The 16420-nt window shown below is 38.4% G+C and overlaps 2 protein-coding genes across 4 annotated transcripts in view; both read left to right on the forward strand.

The window, feature by feature from the left end:
• Window positions 1–2865: 2865 nt before the first annotated feature.
• On the forward strand, window positions 2866–10719 carry erp27 (endoplasmic reticulum protein 27). 2 transcript variants are annotated; one of them, XM_008415944.2, is made up of 7 exons: window positions 2866–3038; window positions 4764–4849; window positions 6283–6420; window positions 6531–6647; window positions 7887–8012; window positions 8219–8416; window positions 9020–9114. In XM_008415944.2, the coding sequence occupies exons 1-7, from the start codon at window positions 2981–2983 to the stop codon at window positions 9080–9082; spliced, it is 786 nt and encodes a 261-aa protein (XP_008414166.1). In that variant the 5' UTR covers window positions 2866–2980; the 3' UTR covers window positions 9083–9114. The 2 variants fall into 2 exon arrangements, with proteins under 2 accessions (XP_008414166.1, XP_008414175.1); XM_008415953.2 differs by lacking the exon at window positions 9020–9114 and adding an exon at window positions 10613–10719 and having other exon boundaries at window positions 2870–3038.
• A 5466-nt stretch (window positions 10720–16185) lies between these two features.
• The window catches only part of bglapl (bone gamma-carboxyglutamate (gla) protein, like), a 1698-nt gene continuing 1463 nt past the window's right edge, over window positions 16186–16420 (forward strand). Inside the window, exon 1 of one of the 2 annotated variants that reach the window (XM_008415933.2) lies at window positions 16186–16333. In XM_008415933.2, coding sequence (XP_008414155.1) covers window positions 16273–16333 — 61 coding nt within the window. In that variant the 5' untranslated portion in view covers window positions 16186–16272. The remainder of the gene's footprint in view (window positions 16334–16420) is intronic. The other variant, XM_008415928.2, reaches the window with a different exon arrangement.

The raw sequence follows: 16420 nt of genomic DNA on the forward strand, positions 1-16420 counted from the left end.
ACAATATCTGCTTTTTATCTAGGCAGATTTTTTTTTTCCAATTGCTGACTTAAGACTCTGTAACATAGTATTAATTTATTTTCCTCTTTCATTACTGAACATTACAGCCAAGAGTGTTTAATTTTTTATTTATTTTTCTGATCATTTTTTCTATTCTGGAATTCACATTTAAAGCGCCTACACACTTTTGTTTTTTTCTGAAAGCAGACTGCTTTCGCTTGTTTTCACATGTATTCCCCAGCGTAAACTATAGTTTGACATGAACAATGTTTATGAGCAGCACCAGCCTTAAGAGAAACCTGACCTGTAATTTCATCCTAAGCATCGTTCTTTGTGAGCCTGTGGAACATTTAACACTATTCCTGAAGGAGTTTGACATGTCGGATTTATTTCTGTCCTTCCTGTTCTCTTTGCGTCAGGAATGCTGTAAACGCCAGCTTTACTGCTGGCAAAGCATCTGTGTCAGCACTTCAGTAACTTTAATTACTCTCGGATACGCTAAAAAAATAAAGTTGGGGAGACGTTTATTTTGAGCAGAAGACAGCGAGTTTAAAGGATATAAAATATTCAATTACATCACGCACATTGGGGAAGAGGCCAAAAAATGATTGATCGTGCTGCTCAATCACTTTTTGTAGCGATATTAGCAGTAAGTTTTGCAACTGAGATGCGCTGCAATTTCTCTAATTTTGATAAATCTGATTCAAACACATTTACATGTTTTGGATACTATTTATTTCACTCAAAATTTGTCTTGACTCACTATCATATGTTCAACTAACTGCCTGTTGCACTATCAGTCCAGATTTGATGCTACCACTTTGTCCTGCTGCTGCTCTGGACAGACCAGCACCTGTGAATTCAAACCTTTTACCTTTTGATCTGCATGCATACTTTATTTTAGTCTAATCCTCCAAGTAGTTCAACCTGTGGGAGTAAATGTATTTTAAGACACTGACTTTGCTTTTTTGCTTTGGCAATTTATTTAGAGGTGTTGACATGTTGGTCGAAGAAGTTTAGCAATATTTCCTGAATTGTTCTTGTGTGCTGGCTGATATTTCTGATTATCTGATACGTTTATATTCCACTTCCTCTCCAGTCTCTGCACAGTTTAAGGATCGCTTGTCTTCTGGTTCATTAAAATTCTCAAAGTTTCCCACCAAGCCTTTATATCCCTGCTGTGTGTGTCTCTGTCTTATTTAGAGACCACTTGTAAACCGACTTCTGGATAAGACAAAAAAAGGCACAACAAGAATAGGTTTTCAAAAGAACACTCATTTTCTTCTAAGTCTTTTTAGAACATGTATTTAGATTTTAATGATACAAGGGGAGAGTTTGTGAGGTTCCCAATTAAATGTTCATCAAGCTTCTTTGTGTAATTTCAAGTGTAGCAATTTTTTTCCCAAAATGAAGCTATTGTTCAAGAAAAAGTGCAGTTGTATGTTACCTCAATTGCCCTTTTAACAATTTTTCTTAATAAATGCCATCTTGAATACATGTACCTTTGTTAGTATTTTGAACACTTTCAGCATCAAGAAAACATATTTTTTAGCTGTTTGACTGTAACTTTTTCTGGTCATTGTTTAAATATTCAATTATAAAATGCTGTCTGACATTAAATCAAACTAAGACTTTTATTGCCTGTGGTCAGTATTTCTATTTGCTAAATACCAGAATAACGAGAGAGAGTTTATGTGTAATACGTTTACACGTATTATTATTTTGCATGGTTTCCTTTAAAAACTGATAACTCGAGTTAAGCTTTCTTGGTATCCCACAACTAACAATCATTTGCTAGAATTTTTGTCGCTGTGTGTAATTTGCAAACTGTAATCCGGTCATTTCAGAGTAACGGCTTCGGTCTCCCTGAGTGGCTTTCCAGTCCATGTTTAGCACTTATTCACCTATTTCAAACAGAATCTTCACAGTGTATTTTGCTTTTGTTCCACGGTTAATGCACACATCACATCTCATCTCTGAGACACAGAATCCGTCTCTTTGCTGATGGCCAGACGTTTTCAAAATGTCTCCATAAACTGAAGCATCAGGCATCTGACATTTGGACACAATGGTGGATGACCACCATTGTCTTACGCCTGTCTTGACAGCTTTCTTTAGATTTTTTTTTGTGATAATTTCCATAAATTAGTTACTGATGATGCCCTAACATGCATCTGCCAGTGTGCATCCATTTATCTCAAATGTAAATTAATCAGAAGCCATCAAAGAGAGGACATCGTCATCTGGGCTTTCCCAAATAATTCAAAGGCAAAATAATGTCACCATGTGTAAAAGCTCTGAATATAAAGAAGAAAATAAACAACAATTATGTTTATAATAATGTCTTTTTTTTTTTTTTTAGAAAACAGAAATATTGGGAACAATAATGTCAAACTGGAAAAGTCTGGTGTTCATGTCAGAGAGTGAGATGGCTGCGTTCTGCTTGGAGGTAAATAAATGGGATACGTTTCCATCATGTGGTGAAAGTAGAAAACTGCGCTTTGCTTAAACTTGGTGCTTTGCTGCTCACACAAGCATCCTAAACACTCACTGCAACTTCTCTGCATGTTTCTCAGATTAAAAGTGCAAATAAAAGTGCAAACATTTAAGGAATGTGAACGTATGACGGAGCCAAATGAAAGACCGGTGGAACCGACCGTGTGAGTTTTGATACCGTCATCCCTACATTACAGTTAGATACGGAGACACACACACATACACACGCACTCACACGTGTCTCCTGTGGCACAGTGACACGTAGTCTAAGATTGCTGATTGTCTGACTTCTGAGGAGCACCTGGATGATTCCCACAGAGCTTCCAATCACAACCCACAGACGTTGCTGCGTCTCTGCTGGCAGCCATGAGGCAACCATCACAGATAGAGCAGAGGGGACAGAAAAGAACAGACATAGTGTCCTGGGCTTTCCTTGCTTGGCTTTCTCTTTGCCTTCTTCCCTGTGAGCTAAATTGGTCCAAACATGCTGGTCACTCTGTGTTTGACCCTTCTGGTGTCCTCTGTTGTTGCCGCAGACAAAGGTAAATTACTTCATATGTTCTCTGAGTTTTTCTGTGCACCTTCTCTAGAGCGTTTCCACTCTGATAACACTTTGAACAGTTTTGTGCCTCCCTTGAAGCAACGAGCCACTAGAGATTACTTCTGTGTGTCAATCAGGATATTTGTTCAAGATTCTGATCTGACAATTTGAAGGTAAGGTATTTGCTAATACTCAGTCCCATTTTGGTATTGGTGAAATATGCTTACAAATATGGAGCTTCAGAGTGAAGCTTCAGAGTGAAGCTCCATGTAACAGAGTACTTTAAATTACAATTGCATGGTCTACATTAGTATTAAAATCGTATCCAACTTAAATCACTCATGATTTTCTGGACATTGCAGTTTCTCAAATCAGTTTTTTTTTCAGGAACTTTTTTTTTTTTTTTTTTTACCAACTACAGAACAGAAAAACTTGTATCTTGCTCCAGGGTTATTAAGAGGAACAGTTTGATGAAATCTAACATTAACATGTTTAGTCTCTGTTTTGATACAATCGTTTTTATTGAGGTCCCAGTTAATTGTGCATCTATAAAATTTGCTGAAAAAGTTGTTCTAACTAAAAAAATTAACACTTTGCTTTAAACGTCTTAAAATTTGATGTGTAGTGTTTCTGTTACTCTCTAATCACCTCTCCCACAATTACAAGCGATCTCTGAGTACAGAGCACATGGCATGACCTGCTGGACTCTACAGCAGTCATTGTGGCCTCGTACCATACTGGGTAAAAACACTAAGACTGTTGTGGGAAACAAAGGGTAAAAACAAATAAATCATTTACTCGCCCTATATCAGGTTTTCAAGCTGGTGTGCATGAAAACAAGCAGTTTCATGCACATTTTCGTTGCTGGTGATGGAGTAGGTATAAATTCACACACAATACAAAAGCCAACATCAGAATCAGTATCACTTTAGTTTCTGCAAGGACTCGTTTAAAAATGCCTTAAACAGGATTGGATCCCAGATTGAATCAGGTCCCAAACAAGACACATCGCTTGTTACTCTGCAGTAAAAATACCTGGAAAACTTTCAACTAAAATTTAGCAGTAACATTAACCATTGTTGAAACGAGTAATTTTGAATGAGTGTGTTTTGTCCTGATAATGTACGTTTTTTTCTTTTTTTTTTTTTTTTTTAAGATTCCTTATTAACTATGAACTGTGTACAAATACATTTAAATGTTTAAATAGAAGGTTGAGGTGGTTACAATTCCATGTTTTTTTTTACAACTTGCAGACTGAGCTTAAAAAAACAAATGTTGAAATTTATGCCAGAGCTCTTCTTGTTGTGTCCATGTATTTTATTCACCTACATTTTGTGTTTCTCACTTGTACAGGTATATAAATGCCTTTTTAGTGACTTCAGTTATTATTCAAAGGACTTATTTCTGCCCACTCTTATCTTATTGGCGACTTAGAAAACAGGAATGTGTAATTTGCTTATTTTTATTTTGCATTTGAATGAAAAGAAACATTTGAACCTACTTGAGAATAAATTGATCTGTTTAAGTGAAAGGAGAAACAGGATTCCTGATGTTAGCATTCTAATCTGTTTATGTTCGAGTTCACCCCAAACCAATCCTGTGCCTTTGTCCAGTCTTACTAGCGGCTAGCATTATAACGAGTTTAGTCTGTATGGTTCTGAAAGTGACAGTAGAGCCACTACAGTCGGCTGCTCACGCCATGTGGTGTTATGTCTTTGTTTCACAGAAAGCGGCCTTCCGAAGCTTGATGATGCGGAAGCTGTTAAGGCCTTCATCGACTCCGCTGAAGTGGTGGTCATCGGATTCCTGGAGGTCAGAGGAGTTAATGACGCCTTCAGAAGTCAGCTAATCAGGAAACAGCATCAACTGATCATATTAGAGAAGTGGAGGTTTTCACATTTTCTATCAGGAGAAATCTGTGAGGGTTGTTATTCATGTCCTTTTAACTCCGAAAACCCTTTAATAAGGCCCAGTGCAGCCAACTGACCCCACAAATCACCTCATTAGTAAGCAGACTCCACTTATGTGTAATTTAATCTAACCATAAATCCAATTGTTCTGTGAAGTCCTTAAAGGTTTGTTGGAAAACTTTAGTAAACAAGCAGCATAATGAAAGCCAAGGAATAACAGAAGACAGGTCCGAGAGACAGTTGTGGAGAAACAGAGCTTTTAAGATGATCTCCTGTTGACCATATAAGGCATAAATGGAGATCCTCAACACAGCTGAATCCCGATCCTCGGATATTTACGTCATATCATCCTCTTTCTTTGCCCTTGCTCATGTCAAATGATTAAAGCTACTAGTGCTACATCCTACACAATATGATAATTGCCCATCGCTACTGCAAACCCACCAGGACATGGCGGTCAACAGGCTGGGTAAGAACATTAATCATGGAAGCAGCCAAGAGGTTCATGGTAACTCTAGAGGAGCTGAAGAGATACAATGCTCAGGTGGGAAATCTGTTGACAACTACTTGTGATACATGTCAAAAACCTGAGCTTCATAGAACAGTGGAAGAAAGAAAGTCGCGCAAAGAAAAATTCTGGCAAAGATGAAAAATGCGAAACCTAAAAAGCAGCCATTCCTAACCTGCTCATTATAATACGATATTCTCACAAATAGATTTTGACGAATGTCACCACACCTTTGGCAGAGAAGAGACAGTGTCCTTCTGTCCAAACTTCCTTGGCCAGACGCTGCTTGTGTGGGAAGACGGAAGAACTAACAGGAAATACATACTAAGACTTGCGGGATTGGCTCGGCAGACTTTTATGTCCGCAACTGCAAAGTGCAGGGAGGGGATTCACGAGGAGCAGAGTGGAGAAGCAAGAGCATATGAGGATAGCACGGAGCTGGATGCTGGAGGCATCATGAGACCAAAATATTGGAGCAGTGACTCACAGAGAATGATCACATGGAGGCTTCAAAATGAAAAATCAGATTGCCAGAGCTCATAAAACAGTGTCTCAAAAATAGCGATGATTCACCCCTCTTTGAGGCAGCCTCCATTTCTCTCTTTAACTTTTCCACTTCTTTTCCCACCGACAGTCCACGGCAACCTCAGACAGTCTTGGCCAGGTTACATAAGATTTATGTCAGAGTGATTGCATTTTCATGGAAGGCGATCAGCAGTCGAGGCCAAGACGGCGCAGAAGCATGTCATGAAGACACACTTTTGAAGAAGTAAGTGTGGATGGCGTGATAAGAGAAGATTGACACTATCTGTTTTTTTTTCTTTTAGAATGAGGAGAGCTTTGGATACGAGGAACTTCTGGCAGCGTCACAGAAAGTTGACCTTGTCCCTGCAGCCATTTGCACAGTGAAGGAAGTGTGGGCTGACTTCAGCATCTCTTCAGGAACCATCAGTCTCTTCAGAAAAGTGCTTAAACCATTTAAAGATTTTATGCATGTCTTTATTATTAGGGATGCAGGGGGTTTTGAGATGATGATGATTCTAACTTTGTCACACGCATCTGTCTTGTGATCCAGGTAGATAACCACCAGGAGAACCTAGTTCTCGATGAGATCAAGACGTTAAAGTCTGATGGACTTGTGAACTTCATCTCCACCAATGAGCTCAGATACATCACAGAATACGACCAAGTGGTGAGTAGGGGTGTTAAACTAGAGAAAAAATAAACTTCTGTACTGATACCATGAAAAATATTTTATATTTTATACCAATTTTGAAAGCACTGGAGTCTTTCGAATGAATGTTAGAAAAATGCATCCATTTACAGTCAAATAATATGTAATACACAATGTATTTTCTTAATTAACACAAAATCAGCAATTAATACAAATTGATGACTCAAGTCAAGACAAAATGACAATTAAAAAGACAAATAGGAGAGAAACAGCTAGTTGCTCAAAATTTAAAACATGTTCAGTGTCCTGCAAAAGTTTTTAAACTACTTGAATTTTCTTGAATTTTTCATATTCTACTGAATTTTATTGGTAGACCAACACAAAACATTACATAACTGAACTAGAGGGACAGGGATTTAAAATGTATTCATGACTAAAAGTCCAAAAGGTGGATCTTCTATTTATACTCAGCCCCTCAGAGTCAGCACTTTATTGGAGCACCTTTCACTGCGGGTACAACAGCAGATATTTCAGGGTATCGTTTCGATCAGCTTTCCATATTTCATGTGCAATATTAGTTCTCCACCACACATTTTAAAGCAAACAAAACAAAAAAAACCTGGTTTCACCTGACTAGTATCTTCCTCTACATGCTTGCAGAGTCCCCTGAAAATCTTTAGCCAGATAGATCCTCCCAGGAGAGCCGTGGATCTCAGCAGCTCCTCCAAAGCTACCGTTGGCTTCCTGGCTGTTTCTCTGATTAATGATCTCCTTGCTGGTGTTTTTCAGTTTAGGTAGAGAGCAATATTCAGGGTTTCATGTTACTGTTTGTTCTCTTACAAACTTCTGAGGCCTCATTGAACAGCTGGATTTACAGTATTACACAGAATGATTATTTGCTTACCAAACAACTCCGGAACTAATTAGTTGCAAGGGATTCAATTCAGAAAAAGAATAAAGGAAGCTGAGTACATACTGTATGTAAACCACTAAACATTTTTAATTTCCTGTCTCATTTTCCTTTTTGCGTCAGAATTATGCATTGCTTTGTAATGGTCTGTCGACTAAAATCCCAGCCAGGTTTGTGATTGTAATGTGATCAAAAATGGAAAAGGCTGTCATGAAAGAATACTTTTTCAAGTGCTGCAATAGAGCCGGTCAAGTTAGAGGCCCTTAAAGAGCTCCACAAGTGGAAATAGGTATGTCTGGCATCTTAACAGTCTCATGATGTTCAATTGCCTCTCTTTATTTTCCCAGACAGCTGTGGGCCTGTTCAATTCAGAGGTGAAGACACACCTTGTGCTCTTTGCCAACAGGGGGAGTAAAGAATATACCGAGCTCAAGGAGAGACTGGGAGCTCTGGCCCCCGAGTTCACAGGCAAGGTGAAGATATTCCTGAAATATATTTTTCTAGAGAAAAATAGGTTCATGTTAAACTTCACTTTAGAGATGTCAGTGAGTTCAAACAGAAGTATTTGGACAATTAAAGTAAAAGTACACTCCCAGTAGGCTTTATGGACGTTCTGTCCTAGATAAACGAAGGGATCAGACGTTTGATGTCATGATGTAATTAAACTTATTTGTTCCAGTTCTTATTCGTGCTTATCAACGGAGGCATAAAGTCCAATTTCAAGTCACTCAACTACTTTGGCCTGAAGTCAACAGACCTGCCTCGGGTCGGGCTCTATGATAAACATTCCGACATGAAGTGGCTCCTACCTGAAGGAGAAATTTCCACAGAGCGTGTCCGGGACTTCTGTCAATCTTTCCTAAATGGAGAACTGAAGGTGAGCCATTATCTGAAACTAGTTTCCTATCTGTGCCATCACTTTTTATGAATAATTAATAACTGTGTGAATACAATAAAAAATGCTGTCATAGATAATGAAAATAAATAAATAAATAAAACCGACACCCAGTTCAACGACTGCTTAATTCGTACCAACTTTGGTGGAAATTTAGTTCAACTGACTGCACAAATACTTAATAATTATCATAGAAAAAATAAGTATGTCATTATTTTTTTCTAACGTGAAGGGAAAGAAAGCAGTAGCGTTGTTGGAAAACATTCACCCTCCAAAAGTGACCTCATGCAGAAAATAAATTCACTTTGCATCTTAATTTGTTATCAATCCAGACTAATTGGTTACGGAGGCTAAAGCTAACAGCTGCACTGAGGGCCAAGATTATAGTAAATGCATTTCCATTGACCACATAAGTGCACAAATTGGAATTACAAAAATAAATTGGCTTAATGGAAACATTTCCCATAAACAATTTTGAAAACACTCACATTTTTTGATGAAAACGTATTGCAAGAGGATGAGGTGGTTATAGGGTTTATGAAAATGTTTACATTTTGCACACTTTTTTTGTGTGCATCACACGAGTCACATGATCAACAACCGGATGTTGCTACTGGCAGAAAAGACAAAGGAGATGACAGGAAGTGAACAGGAGGATGACGGTGCAGAATGTTTCTTAATGACTTATCGAGTGGACAAACTTATTCAAGTGATTTTAATTGCATTTTCTTATTTAATGGAAACACTGTAATTGTGAAATTTATTTTTTTTTTTCAACATTAACAGAATATTGACAAACTCTTGCACACATTTGTAAAGAAAACACAGCTACTAAAATTCTTGAAAATTTGATTTTTAATCTCACGCTTTCTCCAGGTTACATAAGAAAAATGACACAAAAATAGGTTTAGGAGGCAGTGCAGCACAAACGATTTTTACGTGTGAAATGGTAACTCAAAGAAGAACAAGAAAATGTTCAGAGTATTTGTCACAAACCAATAAAGTAAAGCTCTTAAATCCCTCTCCTGGTAAATCCGTCGCGTCTGACCTGAAATTCTTCACATGTGAATTCCTCAATTATCGCCGTACGTCCTCTTACTGCCATGTCCGTTGTAAATAATCATTAGCTTCAGTCTAAATTACTGCCAAATTCAAAAATGCCAACTTTTTATAAGCTGGAAACAATTTAAATTCATTCCTTACATAACAGAAGCATCTATATGATTTCCTGGCTATAATTGTCTATGTTTGTGTGGGCGGGCATGCGTGCATGAATGCATGCGTGTGTTTGTGTGTGCCAGTTAAAACACAGGAACCCAGCACAGCTGGGCGTAGCAGTTTGGAGGCAAACTGAAGGACGACCGTTTGTGGCTCTATGTTCTCAAAGCAAACTGTCTCCATAGCACCTCAGCATGTAGAGTGGAAAACAATTTTTAAAATATCCAGAGACGATGGATGGATACAAGTCCTTCTGCATGTGTAAATAAGAATTCATCATATTGAACTTTGAAAAAACAACAGGTTGAGGTGTTAGGTGTAATACAATAGTGAACACATCATTGCCTCCTTGATCAAATCTGCACTACATAAACAATCGGAGTCAGTTTGTTTCAAGGACAAACATCATGACAGTGAAATTATAGGATTTTACTTTTGTTTTTGGCATTAAGACGACCCTCGGGTTCAGTGATCTTAGCTCAGTTCATCTTTTTCCAGTTTTGAGCAGCTCCCCTTGAGCACCTTCATTAAAGCATTTTGTCGGCATGATACTGGCACCACCACGTTTCACTGTTGGATGAAAAAATGATGTGTTCAGAGTGGTGCGTCTTGTTTCCCAAGAACAGGCGTTTAGCGTTTTTGCATTTAGACCAAAGTCTCATTTGACCTGTACCGCAGCGTGTTTGTGTGTCCAAAGATTTTTATTTGTAAAAACGTTTGGAAATCGGTTATTATTTTTTCCCCCCTGCACAATAATGTAATGGCGTTTCAAGTAAACACATATTCAAATACATTGAAAAGAAGCGACTGAATAAAATGTCAAAAAGTTCAAGAAAAATGGATACTTTTTATCACTCAGCTAAAGTTGTTGTTGAAAACAGGATACAAGTTAACTTGTACAATACGTGTAACTGTATGTCACTCACTAAATCCTCTTTCTTTTTTTTTTTTTTTTTTCAGGACGTGAAGCAAGCAGGAGAAGAGCCCAAAACAGAACTGTAAAACTCACCCAAAATGTAACCCGTTTATTAAACATCAAAATAAAAACAAATATATGGAAAACGAAACACTTGACTCTACTGTCATGCGATTTCCTTTCTTCAGCACAGGTGATGTGGTGAAAAACAAAAAAAGTGTTTACATTCACCTCTTTGGTGGTGCATGTTAGGATTTGTCTGTTTACACAAAGTGTGAGCCAGTCTACGGTCTGGTTAGGCAGCCACAGGTCACTGGCCACAAGTTGCAGTGATGTGGTGGAGTTTGATATTCTGTCTGCAAATGTTAGCGTCCAAACCACAACACACCAACCTCAGGGAGACTGACAGAAAGCAGACTGGGGAGACAAGAGTGGAGGGAAGCAAGACGGAGTTGCTATTGCTGGTTTTATTCATTCTGTGTGGTATAGTATGCAAAAATAAATAAATAAATAGGGAGATCAGGCCAATTTTGAAATCCTCATTAAAAACGCTAAGAAGCCACATTTGTAGCAAATACACACACTGAATAACTGGGGCATCTAAATAAAAAAAAAAAAATCTCTATATTTGTCTTGAGAACATATGCGGTTCTCTAAATGCGGAGTGAAAGTACGATTATTTTGCTGTAAAAGCTGTAGAAACTCAGTAAAAGAACAACAGATGGGCTGTAGACATCAAGAGCGAAGAAAAGTTTGGGCTTGTCCCAAAAATAATCTGTCAAGCAAGACGGGAATTTCAAGGCCCAGACTGGGATCAGTATAATTAGTAGTGCTGCGCTGCCAAGCGGATACATCCGGCGGAATCAGGGAAGCCTGGCAGGTGACCGTTTCTCAGAGACCAGATGGAAATATGCAGTGAGCAACGCCTGCCATTCGATTTTGTTTGTGGCTGCAAGTGAGGCAGCTGACAGAGAAGACGAATGTAAAGCTGAGCGGGGTCAAAGGGAACAGACTTGAAGGTGTGGCTTTGGTTTTATAACATCTGATGGTGAAGAAAATCTCCCATGTTTTTAGTTTGTTTACTTTTTTGGCAGAACATTAAAAATGTCATTTTTATTTTCTTACATTTTATTTAATTATTGATGTATTTATGTTACTACATTGTGGTTAAAAAAATAATAAAAGAACAGAAGAACAGATTTCTTCTGTTCTTAAATGTGTCATGTCCTAGAGGACAATTTGTCTTCATCTGCATAAGAACTGTGTCTTCTGAGAACAGTTATTTTCCTGCAAGGCAACAATCTGAAACATCAATTTAAAGCTACATAGAAATTGTTTGAAGATGACAAGACTGATGTTCTGGAATGGCCCAGTCAAAGCCTAGACATTGATCTGATGGTCAAACCTGATTGAAACCTATCCGCACAGTCTCTGATGTGATTGCCACTGAAAGTCTACACTGACTTGAAGGGTAGAATATTTATGCTATCACTTATTATGCTAAAAAAAAATAAAGATTTTTTTTTTACTATGATTGATTTGCAAAAGAAATAAAAAGGTCAAATATCCAAGGGGACAAATACATTGTATAGATACTGTCTACTGCTACAGCTGCTCAGTCTTTTATTATTCCAGATAAAGAACTAAGAACATGTTTTTGTTCAAGAGGAAACTCAAAAATAACTCCCCATTATTATTGTTGTATTGCTGTTTTATTGTAACTTACTGTATCAAATACAACCAGAACCTGAATTCCTTCTCCCGTATGACTCGTGTCAAACTGCAAATGGGATTTTTTTGAGGGCTTCTTCCAACAAATTGCTTCCTTTATGCTACAGATGAGGGACTGAACAGTGAACTGTGAAATGTTCAAAGCTTGGGATGTTTTTTCATAACCTGTTTTAAACAGTGTTTTACGTCCTTGGTGTGTTCTTTCAAGTTCTACTTTTCCATGTTCTTTGGATCGAGGGATTAGAGCAGGATAGGCATTTTAATTATTTACATTTTTTTTCTCCTATGGCTTGAAATGAATTGAAGGACTTGATCAAAGGAACAGCAAATTATGCAAAGTGTCAAATCAATACAAAACAACAGCAAAATCGGCTTAGGGTTTATTTGAAAAGAGTCAAGTCTCTGTTCTTTCTTTTACTTCCTTGTTTTGATCCTTATGTCCATAAGAGAAGATATTCAGATTTCTAATTAGAATACACCTGAACTTGTTACTGCTAAAATAGAGTAAAATCAATAAAGATGTTTTATTTGGACCAAATTGTTTGTGCTTGAAATATTCTTTTTTTTATCTCCGATAATCCGCCTGTGGGATGATCTCCTTTCAGAATGCACAGGATCTATTCCACAGTGTGTTTCTCCAGTGGACATGCATGGGCCAGCATGCAGGCTTTGTGGCGTTCGGCAGAGCTTTGCCGAACGCCACAGGAGAAACTTGACCCAAGGCAGAAAAGCCCCAGACGATGTTTTTCCAGCCTCTTCGTGGACATTATAGCAATTGTTTTCTACGGCTTTGTCCCCCCACACACTCTGAAATGCATCCACAAAAATGGAGATTTGAACCAGACACTGAAATTATACAGCGTAAGGTCCAAAACAAATCACTGACACCAGGAATAACGACCGACTGCAATACATTACGGACACCGAGGTCACTCTGCAGCAGACTGAGTCTCTCCCCACATGACAGATTAACCTATCAGGGGTCCTCAAGGATATTTATACCCGAACCATAAATGGTTGGTGATCCTCACAACTGCAGCACATTTCGAGCCAAATTTGCCATCTCCAAATATTTATTTTTATCAAGAAAACCGCAGTTACGGTTACTCTTGAACCGTATCGTATAAACACAACGCTGCAGCCAAAGCCGCATGCAATACGCTTTGCATCCAACACATGGGGCTTGCCTAAATATACCTCCATATACGCTGAAATACCTCAAGCAAGGCCGTGTGTTGGGCCACAGGTCGGTGTTTGCAGGCCGTGGCCGTGCTCTGGATCTCTCCAGGTCCCGGGCCAAGTAGAATCTGGAAATAGTGACTGACTGCGGTTTGAGAGAGACTGAGCAACACTCTAATTAAGCTCTGTCGCATAATGAGGCTCACTGCTGTTCTGTGTCACTCGATTAGTAGCTTGCGGTCGTCTGAAGCTATAGTTTGGGGTTTGTGGGGGTGGGGGATCACATCTGGGGCAAAGAGGGTAGGAGCACAACTGTGATGGAACGAGAAGCAACCTTGTTGTGGAAGACGCAGCGTTCCACTGGGTCTCCTTGATTAGAATCCAGTTGCATCTTAGGGGTATTTTGTGGAAATCTCGTAACACCACTGTAGACTTGCAGGGCTTGCAATATTTATACTCGGTAATGGAAACTGTGGTTTGAAGAAGATGCACAGAATTGTCAGAAAAGATAAACACAAAAGGATCAGTTTGAGTTTGATTGCGAGAGGATAGACTGGATTGTTGCTACAGAGAAATCTGAAATCATGCATGAAACTATGAATTTGATAGTAAATGTGTTCAAAATGAATCCACTGAACACAGGGTCTCCAGACTTTTTGACATATGGACCAAAAATTGTCAGGTCAAAAGTAAAATAAAAAAAAACTAAATTCAAAAAAGTTTTTTTTTATAGATAAAGGATGTTGGAATCCAAAACTTAAAAAAGGATTCTACATATTTGCTGTATTAAAAGAAAAATAATCAGAAAATAATCCAGTTTTAAAATTCTTTTGGGCTTGATTGAACAATTTTATTTTAGTTATTAAAACAGGATTTGTGTTACGTGCTTTCAAAATGCTTACTTTAAGTATGTGAAATAAATGAACTAAAAGCTGATTTGGTTGGAACAAAGTCAACTTCTTTTTAAATATAGGCCTATATTTATTATTTTCAACAAATTATTATCAACAAAGCAGCAGGACAGTTATTGAGACACATTTACAATGTTGATCAGTCTGCACAAAGTCACCTTTTAGGTAAAAATCTCTAGATAGATGATAGTCTACTTATTATAAAAACATGATTATTTAAACTCAAATGTGTATCATACATAACATTTTCCATTGTAAGAAAATATGTTGGTAATTGTTTTACCCTGATTAAAAATAAAACCTCTTCATCTGCATCAACCACCTGCGCTAGACAGGACAAAGTTGTGTCATTCTTGAACTGCAGTTGAGGCCACAAAAAATAAATCCAAGGCTCTTGGATTGGCACTTTGGACACCCCTAGGGTAGGTGATTTAACACATTTGGCGGCTTAACTATAAGAATATACAGTGCAATAGAAAAGTCTTCAAACCTCGTGAACCTCTGTACCCGTTTTCACTTTGCAAACACAAGTCTAGTCAACTGCTGTCGTTTTTAAATGTTTCACGCTAATATATTTGACAGACAAATTTCAGTGATTTTTTAAATTTTTATTGGATTTTATGCGACAGACCAACCACGCAGTTTATAAATTTGAAGTGGAAGGAAAACGATTCACAACTTTGCAACATTTCTCAAGTACAAATTTGGAAAAAAATGGGTGCATATTTCGTATTTTCCTCTAATGTTATCTCTGCACTAATGTAGCTTTTCTCAGGGGTTTGTTAGAAAACACTGTTGAACAAACAGCATCATGAGAATGTTGTGAAGCAGATTAGGAAAGGAAACAATATTCCAAGCTTTAAACATCTCAATCCGTGATACAAAATCTAAGTGCAAAAAGAGCATGGCAAACTGCAAACCTTCCAAGACATAGCTATCCAGCTACACCGGCAATCCAGGCAAGCAGAGTATTAATTGAACAAGGACATTCCTGGTAACTGACAGGGATGATCTGTCAGTCCAAAAAAAAGGATCAGGCCACATACAAAACTGTACATTTGATGGAAAATTAATACAGCACATCAGCCTGAATGTGTCATTCTCACCATGAAACATGATGGCCAGAGCGCCTCATGCTATAGGGATGCTCTTCTGTAACAGGGCCTGGGAATTTGGTCAGAGTTGATGGTGAAAAGGGAACGGGACAAAAACAGGGTAAAATCTTGTCGGATGCTGCAAATGTATTGAGACCGGAGTTTGAGGTTCACTTTCCAGCAGCAAAACAACCCTAAACATGCATCCAGAGGGACAAAGGAATCGTTAGATTTATTCATATTTACACATCCATCTGATAGAATGGCCAAATCAAAGTTCAAACTTAGATCCTCTTAAGGATTTGTGGCAAGGCTGAAAAAATTATGGTCACAGACTGCCCCAATTAAATTGTCCTGAACCTGAGTTATTTACCCTTAAATTTAAGTTTATGGCTGCACCACGGCAAAATATGAAAAATTCCAGCGGATGTGAATACTTTCATGCAGCACTGAAGAGGTACAAATCCCTGCCATGTAGTCTGCAAACAGGCAAATGAAAGGAATGCTTGTGGCTGCGTACGCTGCATGAGTTTTTCAACTCAGTGCCAGAGGTTGCGTGGGTGCTTGTGGGAGCTTTCATGACAAGTGGAAGCGGAAACGTTGATATTTGATTCTCCAGCCAATCAGAGAGTTGGGTTCAATGTGTGGGTCTGGTCTGACAATACAGCCGGACTACAGTATATATTGACCTCGACTTTGGGGACAGAAACAGAACAAGACGTCGGAAGAAAAGCAACCGATAAAATAATATCAGCTTGTCTACAGAGAGAACCAAATCTACAAGACACCATGAAGACTCTGGCTCTGCTCTCCATCTGTGCTCTTCTGTCGGTGTGCTGGTCCATGGGAGGTAAGGAGAAAAACCTTTGCATCAAATGTTGATGTCAGGGATGTGTGTGTGTGTGTGTGTGTGTGTGTGTGTGTGTGTGTGTGTGTG

The sequence above is a fragment of the Poecilia reticulata genome, linkage group LG1 (assembly GCF_000633615.1).
Source record: "Poecilia reticulata strain Guanapo linkage group LG1, Guppy_female_1.0+MT, whole genome shotgun sequence".
NCBI lineage: Eukaryota > Metazoa > Chordata > Actinopteri > Cyprinodontiformes > Poeciliidae > Poecilia > Poecilia reticulata.